Source organism: Lissotriton helveticus, chromosome 3_1, assembly GCF_964261635.1.
Source record: "Lissotriton helveticus chromosome 3_1, aLisHel1.1, whole genome shotgun sequence".
Classification (NCBI taxonomy): Eukaryota; Metazoa; Chordata; class Amphibia; order Caudata; family Salamandridae; genus Lissotriton; species Lissotriton helveticus.
In genome coordinates, this window is record NC_136061.1 from 373,034,977 (window position 1) to 373,054,209 (window position 19,233).

The 19,233-nt window shown below is 46.0% G+C and overlaps 1 protein-coding gene across 6 annotated transcripts in view; it reads right to left on the reverse strand.

The window, feature by feature from the left end:
• The window catches only part of LOC144824550 (adenine phosphoribosyltransferase-like), a 393,625-nt gene that overhangs the window by 111,693 nt on the left and 262,699 nt on the right, over positions 1 to 19,233 (reverse strand). For all 6 annotated transcript variants that reach the window (XM_078683604.1, XM_078683603.1, XM_078683608.1 and 3 more), the window contains exon 2: positions 8,260 to 8,405. In XM_078683604.1, coding sequence (XP_078539730.1) covers positions 8,260 to 8,405 — 146 coding nt within the window. The remainder of the gene's footprint in view (positions 1 to 8,259; positions 8,406 to 19,233) is intronic.

Sequence of the window (19,233 nt, forward strand, 5' to 3'; positions counted from 1 at the left end):
AGTGCATATAGAAGGCTTTCTCTCTGAGAATCCCTGTTAGACTCTCTTAGGAAAGATAGTATTTGGCTTAGTCAATTGTCATGTTGTATTCCTTTCCATTTTATGACTGTGTCTGATGGTTGCCTTGGGGAAAAGCATACAATCAAAACCATAGGCCTGAGTTAGTTATGCTGGCATGCTCCAGGCCCGATTAGTGCACTGGGAAACATTATGTCTTTTTCCATGGAACTGGCCTGCTTACTATGAAACTTTCCAACAAAGGGAGTTGGCCTAGCTTATTAACTGTGAAAAGTGTTTTTGAAGCTCATAAACCTTAAACAATTTGTTGTTATCACAGTGTATTACAACCTACAGGATGGTATTTTGTTACATGTAATCCCACAGATTACTGTAGTAGGCAAGGGTTTTGGCGCTGGTCACCCACTCTGATACACCCTAGGGTTTTCATTGTGATTGTTCATTAGGCCCTCTTGAGAGGGGTTGTATATTGTTTTGCGAGCAATATTTTTTTACATATTTTTAACTTAATAACTGTGTGAATGATGGTTGCCAGTTTATGTGCACTTGTATAGGCCGGTGGTAGGTAACGAGTAAAGTCAGTGGGTAATGGTAAAGGCTTCATCAGTTCATTGGGAAAATTCAAGCCACATTTCAAAGGTTTGATCTGTTTAATATGAAACATTATGACAAATCCAGTAGTCTAGGCTACGTATTGTGATAAACTTGTGTTAAAGACAGTAAAATGGATTTTTATTACAATGTGCTGATGCCTGTAGGTAGCCATTTTGCTAAATGGAATTTCAGAATTTCCTTAGAAGACAAGGGTTTTGGTGTTGATGATCTACTCGAACAAACCATGAGGACAAAAGATATGCATATCCTTGTTAGGCTCTCTCAAGATATGTAGTATCTTGCTTTGCCAACTGTAATTTTGCATACATTTATACTTTTATGACTGAACACTGGATGATTGCCTTGTGGAAATGTTACTCTAAGTGCAGTAGGTTTGAGTTAGTTTTGATGACAAGCCAATGATAAAGACTATAGGCCGATTATTTATTATGAAGAGATATGATAAAGGCAGAAGGCATGGCATACAATTACGAAAAGCCTATGTTTAGGTCAATAGACATATGGGGTGGATTGTTATTAAAGCCTACAGCTTTTTTTGTGACATGGATTCTCATAGATTGATTCAAGAGTACAGGATTTGATTGCGTGGAATTTCTGTGCTTCCACTAAAAAGCTTGCTTCCATTGCCGCAGGTGTGGTTAAAGTCAATACGCATTTAAGTGTGGATTATTCTGACTCTTCGTGAAAGTCCACAGATAGGCATTTTGTCACATGGAATTGCGCAGATTAAATTAGTAAACTAGGGTTTTAATTCTGGTTCCCCCTCCAACTAATTGTAAGTATTTGAGAATCGTTGCCAAGCCCGGTTAGGAGAGATAGTATTTTTCTTTGTCATCTGTAATTTTAAATAAATTTGCAATTTATTGACTGACACCCTGATGGTTGCCTTGTGGGGAAGGCTATGCTTAGTAGAGTAGCCTTATAAAGTTACGGTGACAAACCCCTGATAACAGCTATAAACCTGAATGGTGTGCAGGATAGTGTTATGTCTGATGCCATAGGTCTAGCTTGCTTATTATAAAAAGTTATTAAAGAGGCAATATACCTGGCTTATTTATTGTGAAAAAACATGGTAAAGTTAATAAGCACCTAACAATGGATTATTATCACATTATGTTACAGTTCATAGAAAGGTATTTGGTTACAAGTGATCTCACAGGTTAGCATAGTAGGCAAGGTGTTTGATGTTTGTGGCCTACTCTGACAAACCATGGAACTAGAATTTCACTTTGATGATTCAGGTTATGGCCTGTTGAGAGTGTCATTTTGTCCATGTATGTAATTATATAAATGTATGCCTGATGGTTGCCAGCGTATGCACACCTCAGTAGGCCTCTGTTGTATATAGTATCAAGACATAAGTAAAGGCAAGAGGCCTTATCAGTTCACTGGGAAAAGCTATGTCAAATTCCAAAGATCTGGTCTGTTTATAATGAACAGTTATGACAAAGCACCCAGGCCTTGCTTATTGTGAAAATCAGGTGTTAAAGGCAACATGCTTTTAAGGGGAATTTTTATTACACAGTTCTAAAGCCGATAGGCAGGTATTTTGTTACATGGAATCTTGCAGATTATCATGGTAGGCAAGAGTCTTGGTGCTGGGGATTCACCAAACTAACCATCGGGCTAAAGTATTGCAGTATGCTAATCCTTATTGGGCTCAATAAGCAGGAATTTTATATTGTTTTGACATCTGTATTTAGTAAATGTTTGTAATTTTATTACAGTATACCGGATGGTTCCCTCGTGGGAAAGCTTACGGCCTACACTGTAGGTCTGAGTTGGTTATGGTGACAAGTCAATGATAAAGGTTATAGGCCTGTTTATAATGAAAAGTGAAAATAAAGGAAGTAGGCCTGACATTGTTAAAAGCATATGTCAAACTCAATAGGTATTTAAGGGTAGATTGTTACTACTCTTTATTAAAGCCTACAAAGACATATTTTGTTACATGAAATGTCTTGGATTACCTTTACAAGGATATTGGTATTTTTACCACCTCAGACAAACTCGAAGGGAAGAAGACCGGCACTCTAATAATTCTTGCTAGAATCCCTAACTTCATTGTCTGCCAGGTTGTTCCAATAAAAATCATTAAACAGTACAAACATCCATTTAAATAAATATATTTCTATATAGATATATATAGAGGCTATTTGGGTCACCTCTGTTCTGCCATTGGTCTGTCTAAGTGTCATTTACTCTCTGTTTTCATCCATGGCAACGTACTGCATGGGGTAATAGTTTAGTCCACATACGTTATTGGCTCTCTTGTCCTGTGAATGGCAGTATTTTCTGATCATATGTGTAATCCACCTTAAAATGAGTGTGCTTCAGTGTAAGGGCTAGTTGGCCAGTCCTTTTGTTTTCTGTTTCCTCCTTTTATAGCAGCCCTTTTATTTCTCTGCTTCTCCTATTTTTATTTTAAGGTTTCTTAAGAGGATACTGTAGCTCTCCAGGCAGTGCCAACAGGTCACGTGCTTGATGGTCATTTTATGCTGTGCGCAGCATCCCACGTGGTCACTTTCTCTAAAACGAGAGAACATTATGGAATGTATGGTATGCTATTGACCATAGTGTATCACTGTTTTACCATTTCAAGATGGCTAACATATTAGTACTCATCTTGGAACTTTAAAACAAATATAGACTATTTAAATACCTCTTCAAGATGGACTCTCACTGATATGTTTTGTTTCTTTATCACAACCATATGCTTGCGGTGTTTTGACAGCAGCACATTTTCTTGTATTCTTTTAATTTATCCTGCATATGTTGTTGGGTTTGTGTGTGTTATATTTCTGTTGTGTTAGAGGGTGAATGCAAGAAGGAGTTAGTGGATGGATGCAAGAGTGTATAGATGAGTGACAGAGCGCATGTCTTAGGACTTATTGAGCGCCTAAGCCCATCAATGCCACAAAAGGCACTTTAATTCATAAGCCAGACCTGTTGACACAGCCAGTGCTTGTAGTGTATGGCTTTTTCATGGGACCTATGATACATTTAGGGCATCAAGCAAGGAAGATCGAGCAGAGTGGTAGATGTGTGTGAGCCACGAGGCAGGTCTAAAGTGCGTGATCTGGATGTGTGGTAGGGAGAGTGACACGTGGACCGTGGGTTGACCTTTGCTGCTGAAAGCATGGAGTGTTTAAGACTCAGCCAAGAAATAGAGCCAGTGAGGAGCAGTGAGAAGTAATGCAAGTGTGGTATTGAAGCCGACACGCCCGCTGGCAGTAGATTGGCATTTGACACTGTGCTGGGTGCACAGAAATGTAGGGCACATGCAGCAGAGAGGGATGTACAAGTTTTAATCATCAGCTACACACTCACATAACATGCTATTGGCAGTGTCGCAACAATGCTGCAAACAAGCCCATTCCCAAACAAGTAACATCGCCTCTCCTGAATTGAAAGTAAAGGAAGCCATTAACTGGGTGCAGTGGGTCCCTTCACACCCTTTGGCTCCTGAACTATTAGTCGCGGGGCCGGCCTAGAAACCAAAATCAGAGTTGGCAAAACTGTTCAAACCAGCCTCACACAGCCGAGGGTTCGGCCAAGGAAGGAGCATGCTTTAAAAATGGCAGCCCATCCTACTACAAAAACAACTCCCTTGCTTGCAGCTGCCAGGAAAATTCCTCCTAGAAAGATGACGCCTATACTTCTGGCTGTTTGGATCACTCCAAAACGAAGGCTGGGGGGTGCAGATAGGAAGGGAAAAGTGGGGGAAAGAATGCAGGGGAGGAAGGCTCTGTACCGTGCTATGTAAAGGTTGTCATGGCTCTGCTTGCTCAGATCTCGACCCCTCCTTTCCAGGGAGCAGTGTGGCATGGAAGATAAAAGTATGATGGAGGAGGGATCAGCTAGGAATACAAGTGAGTGGGGCGGCTGGAAGAGAAAGAGGTAAGCTAGCTTTTCTGCTTTACAAATAATTAATAGCAACTTAATGAGACATTCTGGGACCTCAGCACTGCAGACCAGAGCCAGCTCTTGCTCGGATAGCAGCCTGGACAGAAAGAAATGTGGCACCCTCACAGCCGCTTTGTTCGCCATAAGTTGGCAGGGTATGCTCAGACGTGAGTCCCGTGCTCACTTTGCCACTGGATTCAAGCAAGCCTGGCTGAAGACGGCTGAAATGCCAGAAACCGGTCCTAGGAAGCTTGTTTCCGGTCCAGGGAAGGCATGGCTTGGCAGTTCGGGCTGGACTGTTCCCATGAGGCACAGGGTCAGACTGATTTGCATATGGCCATGTCTGAACTGGGGTGGCAAAGTGGGCTAAAGAACGGTAATGGATTAAACCCAGATCTGTTGACTGGGTGTGAGTGTTTGATTGGTTCAGATACTCCATCCATCACCACCCCCTTTTGTACCGCTTTGTTCACCATAAGTTGGCAGGGTATGCTTAGACGTGAGTCCCTTGCTCACTTTGCCACTGGATTCAAGCAAGCCTGGCTGAAGACGGCTGAAATGCCAGAAACCGGTCCTAGGAAGCTTGTTTCCGGTCCAGGGAAGGCATGGCTTGGCAGTTCGGGCTGGACTGTTCCCATGAGGCACAGGGTCTGCCTGATTTGCATATGGCCATGTCTGAACTGAGGTGGCAGAGTGGGCTAAAGAACGGTAATGGATTAAACCCAGATCTGTTGACATGGTTTGAGTGTTTGATTGGTTCAGATGCTCCGTCCATCACCACCCCCTTTTGTACCGCTTTGTTCGCCATAAGTTGGCAGGGTATGCTCAGACGTGAGTCCCTTGCTCACTTTGCCACTGGATTCAAGCAAGCCTGGCTGAAGACGGCTGAAATGCCGGAAACCGGTCCTAGGAAGCTTGTTTCCGGTCCAGGGAAGGCATGGCTTGCCAGTTCGGGCTGGACTGTTCCCACGAGGCACAGGGTCAGACTGATTTGCATATGGCCATGTCTGAACTGGATGTATGTCATTACATCGCATACTAATACCACGCATGCCATTACAACGCGGGTATTACTACGCAATGTCAATGACATCGCATGCCATTACATCGCATACTTTTACCACAAGTATGCCTTTACCACACATGCCATTACAACGCAAAGGCATGTGTGGTAAAGCTATACTCGTGGTAAAAGTATTCAAGGTAAGTGACAACCCTACCACTACACCTACATAAAACACTACTCCCACCCCTACACTACCCCTAACACAAAACACTACCACACTACTCTACCCACACTACTCCCACCCCTACACTACCCTAAACCCAAAAACACTACTACGCTACCCACACTACTCCCACCCCTACACTACCCCAACCCAAAAACACTACCACACTACTACACTCCCCACACTACTCCCACCCCTACACTACCCTAACCCCTAAAACACTACTACATTACCCACACTACTCCCACCCCTACACTACCCTAAACCCTACAACACTACTACGCTACCCACACTACTCCCACCCCTACACTACCCTAAACCCTAAAACACTACTACGCTACCCACACTACTCCCACCCCTACACTACCCTAAACCCTAAAACACTACTACGCTACCCACACTACTCCCACCCCTACACTACCCCAACCCAAAAACACTACTACACTACTACACTACCCACACTACCCTAAACCCTACAACACTACTACGCTACCCACACTACTCCCACCCCTACACTACCCCTAAACCCTAAAACACTACTACGCTACCCACACTACTCCCACCCCTACACTACCCTAATACACTACAATAAACAAACACTACACTACCCTAAAACCTAAATCACTACACTACATAAACATTACACTACCCTCCCTAATACACTACACTAAACAAACACGACAACACCACAACACACACTAAAAGTTTTAAAAAAAACACACACAACACAAACATTACCACACTACATTTAAACGACCCTAAACCCTACAAAAGTAACCCCCACCCCATGCACAAACCCCCTTACCTCTCTCCTCTCCAGCGTCGCCGTCGGATCCTGCTTCCTCCTTCCTGCTTGCTTCACGTCGTTGTGAGGAAACAGCCTAAGTTTTCTCACAACGACATGGATAGCCGCCGCCCCGCCATTACACATTACATCGCATGCGTTGTAAAAGCGCATGCGATGTAATGGTATGCGTGGTTTTACCACGCATTGTAACATCGCATGCATTGTAATGCATGCGATGTAAAAGCAAGGCGTGGTAAAACCCGCGTTGTAATGGCTGTTCCCCGTCTGAACTGGGGTGGACTGTTCCCATGTGGCACAGGGTCAGACTGATTTGCATATGGCCATGTCTGAACTGGGGTGGCAGAGTGGGCTAAAGAACGGTAATGGATTAAACCCAGATCTGTTGACTGGGTGTGAGTGTTTGATTGGTTTAGATGCTCCGTCCATCACCACCCCCTTTTGTACCGCGGTGAATAAAATGAGACTGGGGGGTGGAGGGGTTGGATTTGTATTCCCATGTCGTGCCTTGGTTGATTATATCAGAGCAAAGCCTCTCAACAAAAACCTCTCAGCACTTTCCCCAATTCACAGCTCAGCTCTGCCATGCTGGTGCCAAGTTTTGTTTTTGGGGGGTTAGGAAGGCTACTGGAGTGTGGCATCAGGAGGTGAGGAGGCTAGGGTCTGATGGAGTGTTAAAAACAACACATGTGGCATGTTTAAAATGATTAAAAGCAGTTGAATCTGAACCACTGGAGTAAAGTGGGAGGGACACTGCTGTTTGCATGACCTTAATGCAGATAGCCTCATACGCTTCTCTGAAGCTTAGTGCACTGGGCCTGGGCCCAGCGCGCCCAAACCAAAAGCCAGGCCTGCAGACCATGCTCAAGGCCAGAGCACGCACAACCGGTTTAGCAGTGCTGGGGCACGATCCTCTCACCCCCCCTCCCCCCTCCACCCAATCAGATGCCAGATGTTGTCACCATCCAGAACTGATCCAGTCGTCAGCCATATCCACTATTCTGCCCTGGCCGTTCACTTCCCACCAATCATCAACTTTAAAACCTTCTCTGTGATGCATCAACTTTTAAGGACTGATCATGGTGATCCCTTCGCACAAGTGAAATGATAAGAACCATGCTATACTCCAGCCCAGAAGAGCCGTCATACTAGACACCCCTGCGGGTACTAGGAGAATCAAGGTTCAGACCCTGAGGCCCAAGGTCGGACTGGCCTTTTAGCTCCGACATTTCCTGGTGGATGGAACTACTGGAGGCCGTATTTAAAAGGCCCACGACCACCCCCGGAGTCACTCTTTCCAGCTCCCCAGCACAGAAGGACATTAACAGAGAGAGAAGGAGGGAAGGAATAGAGGTTAGGGAAAAAGAGCAGAAGGAATCAGAGGATGGAGAGATATCAGAGATTGAGAGGAGAGGTGGAGAGATATGGTGGAGGGATAGAAGGCAAGAGAAAGAGAGGGAAGGAAGAGAGAGGGACTGGTTTGAATATTCTTGCCAGGGCTGCTTTTGGTACCCAATCCGAGCCTGGGGAAACCAGCACGTTGCAGGAGATATTTATGAGGCTGGTGCTCTTAAAATGTATAGAATTACCAACAGAGAAGCGAGGGAAAAAAAGGCCTCCCAAGCGACAAGGAAGTTGTTTTTTAACCAAATTTGTACCTTCTATCTCCTCATTCCCATCACCTACCTGCGGGTGGCAGTACAGCCGAGATGGGTCAAGCCAGGCATAGTTGAGGCCTTTTACATTGGGCGCCATCAGTGCCAAGTACCACCCTCTGTCCCTGGTATTGGGGTTCTTCCAAAGATCCATGGGTGCAGCTGGGGATCCGGAGCCTTGAGAGAGAGGAAAGATCACAAGCAGGTCTCAGAATCAACAGTCAAACCAACCCTGTAGCAAAGAACAGAGTTTTTTCGCAGCCTCCTTACAGTGTGTGGAATGCATGCTGCAGAAGTGAGTTCTGCAGGTCACTGGTTTGAATTCCGACAAGGACTACTCACCCCATGATGTTCTTTATCAACTAAGCAAGTGAGAGAATGGCCAAAACTCAAAAAGCACTAGGACAAACCTTCTACGAAATCAGGCAGCGCAAAGGCCCAAGGAAGTTCCCTTGTCCATGGTGCAAGCTGAGGGCAAATCTGCACATTTAGGAGAAGACCAACAGGCCCAATTTAATTGGTAACAATGCTAGGTTTAGGAAAAGAAACAACTAAACCCAATGTTCATGTTCCAACTAAATGGAGGGAAAACGGAGGTGATGTACTGCTCAGCTGCAAAAATCTTAAAGCACCCCATGTTAGAATTTAGGCTTACCCCGGAAGAAGATTCTCTGAATCTGACTAACACCGTGCGTAATTTAGGAGTGCAAATGGACGCCAACCTTCAAATGGTGTCACAGGCCAACAAAACCATCCAAGTTGGCTTTCAACTAATTTGCATGCTGAGAAAGATCCTCCCGCTATTACCAATCACCTCACGAGCCTTGGTAGTGAGGAGCTTAGTGCTGAGCAGGCTGGATTATTGCAACGCCCTGTACCTGGGTGCCCCTAAGTACATCTTTCAGGGGCTCCAAAGGGTGCAGTCGGCGGCAGCCAAGGTGGCTCTTAATAGACCATTGAGCTCCTCAACATCCTTGGCACTGAGAGACCTTCACTGGTTACCAATCAAAGAACGGGTCAGTTTTAAATCATTATGCATCGTCTTTAGGGCGGTTCATGGACAGGGTCCTCTACCACTGCAGGACAAATTCAATTGGTACAAGCCCCCTAGACAATTGCGGTCTGCTAACACTGGCCTAATCATGGTTCCTAGATTTAAACGGTCTAGAATGGGAGGCAGGGCCTTCAGTGTGGCAGCTGCACAATTATGGAATGGGCTGCCTCAGGGCCTCAGGGTGGCGAGCTGTCTGCTGGAATTTAGGAAGGAATTGAAGACCTTACTATTCCCTAGGGGCTAGTTCATTTTCTCTAATCTGGAACTATGGGATAACCGTTGACTCCTGTCTGAGCGCCAAGATACCCGTAGGGTGATAGCAGCGTTATACAAGAACACACACAATACAATACAATACAATGTGCTTCAATTAAAATAAAAAAAGCATTTAACAAAGTCAAGAGCAATGCTTTCGGTACTCGCAACCCGTATCTTGGTAGAGAAGTGTTTTTTTTAGCAAAATTCAGACATTTTAGTACGTCCTTCTCTCCTAATACACCTCCATTTCACACTGAAGCTTCTGCAGACTTATTTTGCAAATATTAACGTTTTTATGGCGTTTCACTTAGGAATCTGAGCTTTTATGTGCAGTGCCCATAGCGAGGGCACCACAGATTCCATCACGCGCCAAGTGCAGTTTGTAGCTGTGTCAAGGACATGGCCACTGTGCCATGTAATTTACACTAAGTTGTTGGGGTTGGTTGGGAGGGAGCCTCCCTCTGCACTGCCAATTGTCAGGTCAGTCTTTCTAACCCTGGGCTATCTGCAGAAGAGATCACCAACACTCACAGTAGATATACCTTTTCATGAACTTATAACTGGTAACCTCGAAGCCAAAAGGAAGAGTAGAAAGGGGCACCTCAGAGTCTTTCAAAAGTACAAGTTAGAGACGCACTTTCTCTAAAGATCAGGACTAAGGCGCAGCCCAACAAGGGATTGCCACTTGGTCGGACCTCGAGATATTCTTCTGGTCTATGCTGCAGCCTTACAGCCTCAGAGAAAGGATAAAAGATACAGAGGATGTTGATGGATGTGGAGTATGGAGTGATGTTGGTGGATTATAGGTGGGACGACAGTTATGGGTGGGTGTGCATGAATGGGGACGGACAAGTATGGATCCCCGAAAGAAATGACTTTGCGGGGCATGAGAAGGGAGGTGGGTAGATGCAGGTGCGGACCGATGAGGATGGATATTGGTGGTTGTGCTCATCTATGGGTGGATGTGAATACGGATGTGGAGGAAATGAATGTAGAGACAGATGGTTGTGGGATGATGTGCATATAGGCATGATGTGGATACACAGATTTATGTGAGGTGATGTAACTGCATGTTAACAGAATTAAACTTGCGTCTGTGAGGGAGATGCTGGGAAAGAAATCCTCTAGTCTAACAAAATGTGCATCAGTTCATCCGTACTAATGGCAAACTGTGTGCTATATAAATATGTAGATAGATGAGCAAGTGGAAGTATACGTGGATAGGTGTGAATGTGGATGATTTGTTTGGATATTTTTCTGCGTGAATGTCAATATGTAGATGGACGTGCATTTGATGGATGCAGATGAATGTGGATGATGTAGATGGACATGTTGAAGGAAGTGTATGGGACTAGCATCTGTGTATGTTTAAGGATGCAGGCAGATGTGTGAAAGTGTGTATAAATGGATATCAGTTGATGGCTTATGTGCGAGTGATATATATGTAGATAGATGAGCATGTAGAAGTATACGTAGATAGCAGTGAATGTGGATGGATTTAGTTGGATGTTTCTCTGCATGAATGTTGATATGTCTGGATGGGGGTGGACTGGCCTGCATCTATCTGGAAGTGTATGTGCATGGATACATGTGTGACGGAGTGCACACGGATGTATTTAGACGAGGGTGGATGTGGATAGGGATGGAGACATAGGTTGATCAAGAAGAATCAGGGGGAGGATTGAGTGGTGAATTCATTTTTTTCTGCATTATCTTTTTTAAAATGACTGAGTCATGGTGACCATCACTTCATTAAAGTGTTTTTTTTTTACTCCTTTCTCAATTAAATACATTATTTTGCCATCAGACACCTTACCAGAAGTTTCATTTAATGGGTGGTTCTTTCTGTACCGTGATAAAAAAAACATGGTGAATGATTCAACTCGCGAAGCTGTCAAACACTTAATGGAAATATTTTTCATGCAGGAACATCAGCAAAACCCCTTCTGAGTGGGCCCATTATTTTGTAAAATAAAGACACTTTTTCACATCTAGGAGATGTAGTCTACAAATACAACACTACATGGCGAATCCAATATGCATGAGTAGGCACTGTGCAAACAAGCAGGGAGTATGGAAGGGGCAGGGAGATCCAATAAGTGATGGTGGGCTTGCCTGCCCTTCAGGCACAGAGTCCTGCTTCTACTGCATGGTGCAGGCAGGCAGGTAGGGTGTGCAGTTGACCTGTGTCTACTCTTCAGGCTGAGCATCACACAGCAGTCCTGGCAGAGGTATGCAGAAGTACTGCAGCACACAGCTCTCAGGGTATGTTCAGCGTCGGCACGTGTACCTTTTACCACACTGTCACTGTAGCTCAGTCTGCCTCATCTCAGGCCGTGAGCATCCTCAACAGTATTAGAATGCCCTCTGCTTCCAGCATCCATAAGCGAGAGAAGTCTGGGACTGAGGCACATCCATGCTACACTAGAACAGAGGGAGCTAGTGTGCTAACGCCAAGGATGCAGCAACGGCAGCTGTAGGTCAAGTCAAGGGCATCCGGGTCCCAAAATTACACAGTAATAGCGTAATCCCTCTACGGTGAGCAGAACATGATACAATTCAAGCAGAATGATACAACAGTCTACAACCAGCTGGAACGCTTGTTTGCATAAATGCATGTAACACAGTAGACTGATCCTCTGACTGCTTGAGACAATTGTAGTAATCAGGCTGACACCTAAAGTTGGACCGGATTTTTTCAGGACCCAGATACAGAACCTCCAACCCAAAGGTCGAATTTTCTTTAAAAAGCAACTTCTCACCACATTAGGGTTGGCAAGAGTCCATTCCCCTGAATTCCACCACTGCACGCGAGAAGCCCAAACGCACTGAGGGTAGTGCCTTCATCTCAACAAACTGACAGGTAACCAAATGTGAAATGCAGGCACTCGAGTAAGGTGCTGGTAAATGTTAGTTTTGTTACCATAACATGCCCAGCTTTGACCCAAAGTGGCATTCACCTGAACTTTAAGACTGTGTGTGAAACAGCTTTAAAATACACGTTTGACAGTAGAGTTTAGTCTCCCTTGTACAGTCCTGTCAAGCGTCACGCAACAGGTGTGACACTCACGCATTTCAGTGCGGTGATCCGCATCACCGCACTGAAATGCATTGTCACGCATTTTCGACCTGTGCTGCCAGGCGCACCAGCGGCGCTCCTGTGCCCGGGCTCTCTCTGTGTTCTGAGAGGTGCTGCCAGCCGCCCGAGTGCCTGAACAGTTAACTCCGACGCTGCAGCTCTGAGACCGCGGCGTGCTACAATGTATCTTTTGCCAGCAGCTGCCTGTCCGACTGAGAGGCTCCTGTTGCCCTGGAAACTTATAATGCGCAAATCAGGGCGGCCGGCGCCGGCGCGGCTAGTTAGACTGTGTCCTAGTCTGCACGGGGGCCGGGCTGCTCTCTGAGTCGAATACTCTACTTAGCTGTCAATCACCGTCACGTGTGGCGCACAGGGGGCCGGGATTAATCCGGATGTGCCGGTCGCGATAGTGCCGCGTGACGTCATGTCCAGAGGAAGTAGGGTCAAGTGCTCGGCGGGGGCAGTCCTATCAAGCGTCACGCAACAGGTGTGACACTCACACATTTCAGTGCGGTGATCCGCATCACCGCACTGAAATGCATTGTCACGCATTTTCGACCTGTGCTGCCAGGCGCACCAGCGGCGCTCCTGTGCCCGGGCTCTCTCTGTGTTCTGAGAGGTGCTGCCAGCCGCCCGAGTGCCTAAACAGTTAACTCCGACGCTGCAGCTCTGAGACCGCGGCGCACTACAATGTATCTTTTGCCAGCAGCTGCCTGTCCGACTGAGAGGCTCCTGTTGCCCTGGAAACTTATAATGCGCAAATCAGGGCGGCCGGCGCCGGCGCGGCTAGTTAGACTGTGTCCTAGTCTGCACGGGGGCCGGGCTGCTCTCTGAGTCGAATACTCTACTTAGCTGTCAATCACCGTCACGTGTGGCGCACAGGGGGCCGGGATTAATCCGGATGTGCCGGTCGCGATAGTGCCGCGTGACGTCATGTCCAGAGGAAGTAGGGTCAAGTGCTCGGCGGGGGATTCGACTCAAGACGCTCTCTCAGGCTGGCTGCAGAGGTCACTGGTTTGCGGGCGGCAGGGGCACCGGAATGATGGTGCTCGGCTGGCAGCACTACTGATCGGATCCCACCTTCTGCCGGGCCGCCTGTTGCTGTGGGGCTAAAATATCTGTGGCTGCCCCCTGCCAGTAAATAATTATTTCGGAGCCGGAGGGCCGATCGAGGGATAGTGCTGGAGCCTGTGTCCGACTGTGACGAGAGCGGCAGGTACAGGCAGAGTGAGGCTGCTTCTCATCGCAGCTGTAAGGTCTCTGCAGTAATAATGGGCCTTTTTTCTGTCATGTATACAGACTGAGCGCAGCCAGTCGGCTCAGTTTCATAATAAGACCTATACCATGTTTCAAGGATTTTGCAATCCTTACAAAATGTAAATAAATGCATGTTCGAATTAGGACAGACGTTTACCTTATAGTTTGTTTTATTTCCTGGTGCTGTGAGGGCTTCCAGAACCGGCAGTGCCATTTAAACGTACACAAAAGAAAAGAAATGTTGCATTCTGACATTGATAAAACATGTTTACTACTGTGTTATTTTATTTAATGCTTTGATGAATTGTAATTCTGCTGTTTCGAAGCACAGGAAATAGCAGAGGTTACTACTACGCAGTTGAATCACATTCAATTTACAAACCTCCGAAGGATAAATGGCCGATTCTACCTTGCTGGATTCAGATCTAACAGTCACATCATTTCTGCAGCGAGCAGGTCGACACTTCACTAACAAGTGTCAGTGTCCACGCTGCACACGCGATGCCGGCCGGTGTCACTAGATTTTAATTATGTTAAGCGTCACGCCGACAGTTACCCCGGGGTGTCCCAGCGCTTCACAATAGGAATAGATAGTACAGATACATGATGAGAAAATATGAGACAAATTACAAAAACCAAACGTTAAGTTACATGAGGCAAACGTGACACTCATGAGCAAACAAAATATAAGAGATAGCAAACGGTGCATTATAGGAGGAAAAAGTGGCATGTGTACAAGTTATAAAGGCGTACAAAGTAACAAGTAGAGCCTATACTACTGCAATAAATGGCAGACACTCATACAGAAGAACAAACGTTACGTAGGCAAAGGTGCACTGGTGCAAGTGTCTAAAGCAAACAATATGTAGGAGGTAGCAACCAGTGTGTTAGAAGAGAACAGTGACACTCCACAATTTAAGAGCTCGGAGCGGCTAACTTCTTATTGTAGCCACTTGCCTATGATGACTCAGACTCCTCGAGGCCCATGCCAGGGGTCCCCATCTTGTTGCTAAGTAGTGACACCTGTTTTGACTTTATTCGGGCTCCTCTGCTCACACATCCTGGGGCATGGACGGTCTCAGACACCACATGAGAGAGGCCTTGGGGTCAAGTTTCTAAGCAATAGCCCGGCCGCATGATCATTTAAAGGGAGGAGGAGAGGCCCTACCTGCCCCCACCAGCACAACGCAGATGGCCAGCCAGGCAGGTTCGCTTTCGGTTCAGCCTGCCCGGCCTCTCTCACATCCTGTTTAAGCTGGTGGGTCAACTCCCACCACATGAGAGGTCCTGAAGTGATGATGCATGACCATGGTCCAACTGCAGCATCATTAAGAAGGAGGAGACAGAGGCCTTACCCATTCCTTACAGTGCAGTCATGTTACAGGAGGGAGCACTAGGGTTAGTGCCCTTCCATTTCTGGTGCTCTGCAGCAGTTTCAAGAACTTCTTGGAGTTTCTTGTTGCTCATATGGCTGTAATTTCTGATATTTCGAAGTTTCCCTCGTCTTCATTGGATGATTTTAGCTCGCGAGAAAGTGTCACTCATATTTGTTGAAATGTCACTCATAATTTCACAGAAATTATGAAAATGTCACACATGGCAATCTGAAACCTTGGCAGCTATGCTTGTATAAAAATGTGCTGGTCCTATACATGTCCTGGTTTGAGAACTATATTTTGTCATTCATCCTGGAGTCGAAAAATAAGCGGAACTACTCAAGTTGGTATCCTGACTGGCAAGGAGTCCTGGCAGGAGTTCCTTTCTAGGCGGATTCTGGGGATAGTTGCCCTTATCGAGGAATACAAATATCAGCCATCCCATAATATACCCTCGTGCCTCTCCGGGGCCAGGAGGAGTCCAAGCCCTGCGTGCGCAGGAGCCCTTAAGGGCCAAAGTGTAAACTGAGCACGAGCAGCAGAAATAGGACCGGATCCCGCGTAAACAACTTATAAATCCGAAGGAGGAAGCTGGGCCTTAGCTGTGAGGTGATCTCCGTGCTGGCGGGCTATGCATCCAACACACGGCAGGGTGTGTCTGCTAACGGCCTCCTGCCAGACCTCCCTCTGAGCGATGTCTGCTAACGACCTCCTACCAGACACCCCCCTCTCGGGGCCGCACACAGACACAATGGGAGTCCTCGACACCTGCCCTGCCAGACATTTACTGTGAAGAGTTCGCCATGCTTGTGGTTTCTGGAACTTGGAGCTCGGGTCTGAAGTGCCTGCCGCAGCCTGTCACAAGTCCCGGAGGGCAACAGATACCCAGCTGGCAAGGACCATGCCAACAAGAGAGCAGCAGGTGCAGCGCGGAGCATCAGCCAAGGAAGAGGGGCGAAATCCTAGTGAATAGAGGTGCCGCTCGCAGCTGTGTTCAGAATCCGTGACTTTGCTTCTCTTTCCCTGCTTGCCGTGCCCTGAAGAAAGAGGGTGAAATTTTGCTTTTGGAAGTGAGTGAGGCTGTTCCAACAGGGGCCGGGACTGCGAGACACAGGGTTCCGCGCAGGATCACCGAAGCGCACCTGGAGTCTCTTCCCGCCCCCTGCTCCTCCTATAAAGACACACCCCTGACGCTAAGCGGGACGCCGGACGAAGCCCGGACAAAGGGCGGACAGTCTAAGACAGTCCGAGACAGGACGTGACTGGACTGGGCTATACCGCCTGCCTCTGAAGTAAGGAATATATTGATTCTTGTTGTTCATCACTGTGTATGGCAAGTTAAGCTAAGTTTACCATTCTCCCATTTTATGTACTGGCAGTACTTGTGACCTGACACATTTACTTTTTTGCTAGTACCCATACACCTCATGTCAAGTATGCCTAAAAAACTTGTCTCAACCGTCTCAAAAACAATGGATAATTACTTGGTCCATGTAGTTTCGAAAATAAACACCGACAGGAGACAGTCTTTGGGACTAAGCCAGTCTCCTAACCTCCGACTACTGAGCGCAACCCAATCATCTTCATAAGTAGAAACTCCATTGCTGGATGCTCCAAATGACGTGATTGAGAATACCATCCATGTAGGTGATATTAACGACCAACAAAATGCCCCGATAGTTGATTCAGTAAATCTTGTTGTAATCGACCCAGAAAATAGCAACAATGACAATTCTGATCATGAGTTACGTGCCCAAAATACAGATGTAGATCCCTCTTCCTCCTCAGAAGAGGAAACTCGTACTGCCCGACTCTGTAGAAAAACACAGCCAAAACGATCAGGCTTACGATCAGGCTTAAGGAAGAAAAAGGCATCCCCCGTAGGGAAAATCAAGGCTAGAAGTTTGGAGCATGAGGCTGATAGTGTAAAATGCAGCATGGATGATGAACTGTTACATAAGATAGCTGATATAATCGATTCCAAAATTAAATCTATTATCAAGCCCCTGGTCGCTAAGATTGATAAACTAAATGCCGAGATAAAAAAACTGGGTGGTATTCAGACCAAGACAGTGGACGAAGTTGATAAACTGGCAACACTAGTGACTAAAGCAGCGCAGCAAACCGAAGAGAAGGCTGGAAGAACAAAGCAGGGGGACGTCTTGAAGCCACCTATCTGTTTGACTCAGGCTTCATCAAGCACTAATAATCATACAGCGGCCACAGAAGGTGGTTTAGTAATACCAAACATTCCACCTGCATTATGCCAAGAAATAGACCCCCTTCAATTTATAGAAGAAGCCTCACCAGTGGTACTAGTGTTGGCTAATGTTCCACCCCTGACGACCGGACAATTGGAATCTCCAGCATCACTGTCCAGCAAGGCACTACATTGGTTAGCGGGTAATATGCAAATGGCGCCAGGAGGGAAACAACAACGAGCGGGCGAAATCAAGGCAGTGAAAAGAGTGACCTGGATTGGGAATCGACCTAAACGGTTCGCAGGAGACTGTGTAGCGGTGACCTTCTCCCACCCGGCTGTTCTCCCAAATGTGCTGATCAATATTCTTCCGCCACAGAGAAGAAGTGGGACTGTTGTTCCCCTTACTCTAAATTTTTTTTATGGTGAACAACAAAATGTGACATTTCCTAAGACACCGGGGTTAGTATGGGAAACCGTGAGAAACGGTTGAGGATCAAAGGCCCCAGCCAATGAATGGGGAATGCCTCTGGGTAATAGATATGAGGCTCTATCGGGGTTAAACGAATGTGATTGACTGGAGAGAGGAGGTAACATTGAATGCTGCTTTCTATCAGGTGAACATCAAGTGGGAGATGTCGCAGCTCATACGATTAGCCCGATAAATGTTATTGCTACACCACAGGCAAATGTAATATGCAATCGAGATATTTTGGGGGTTCCGGTTGGAATTAATAATCTTTATGACCCACCCGTGTCTAATGTTAACATTAGTGCAAATGTAAAAACATTTTCTAACTTGGAGGCAACAGAGAATTGTACGACTGCAAGTATTCCACTCCAAGGGTGTAGGGATAGTGATATTAGTAGTGTGGATGAAGAATTTTATGTAAATACTCCTGTGCAATTCACTCTGGTATCATGGAATGTAGCAGGCCTAAAAAGTAAAGTTACATCTTTGGACTGGCTAGCTTTCCTGGCTACGAAGGATATAATCCTCCTCCAGGAAACCTGGCAGGTAAATCCTGATCCACAGCAAGGCTACCTACATTTCTATAATTCGGCAGTTCCAAGCATACGGGGAAGGCACAAGGGGGGACTAGTGACATGGGTTAAACAGAATACTGGGTATTCAGTTTGCAAGTTGGTAACAAACAACCCTGATATTTTGCTAGTTAAACTCCAACGTAATCACTGCAAGGATCTTTATATTTTTAACATCTATTCAAGGGGTCTTTCAGGTGGTAAACCCACTGAGGCAATGGATGAATTAGATATCCTTCTTAAGCAATATTGCCTGAACGGCAACAGTATTATTGCCGGTGATTTTAATTGTTGTTTTGAACCCTTAGATACTTATGATATTGATCTAACGTTAGAAGAAGACCACATTTGGGGAATCCCTCAGCTGTCCCTATTACCCATAAAAAAGTGGACAGAGGCTGCATTGCAACTTAAAGTTTTATGTGTGGAGTATGGGCTTCGAGCCACTAATGGTAGAACGGGCTCTGACAAACAGGGAGCCCCCACCTTTAACAATGGTATAACACAGAGCCGCATTGACTATATCCTTATTAACATGGAGAACTGGTCCAGTATTGTTGATATGTGGTTAGAGATAAGGGCTGAAAGTGATCATGACCCACTTGTCTTGTCATTTAAGTTGTTTGATCTACCAAATAACGAAGGACCAAGGGATAATGTGCAAATTTCCCTTTCAAATGATCATAGGCGCATTAGATGGTCAAACTGTGTAACAAATGAAGAGAGCATTGCAGCTA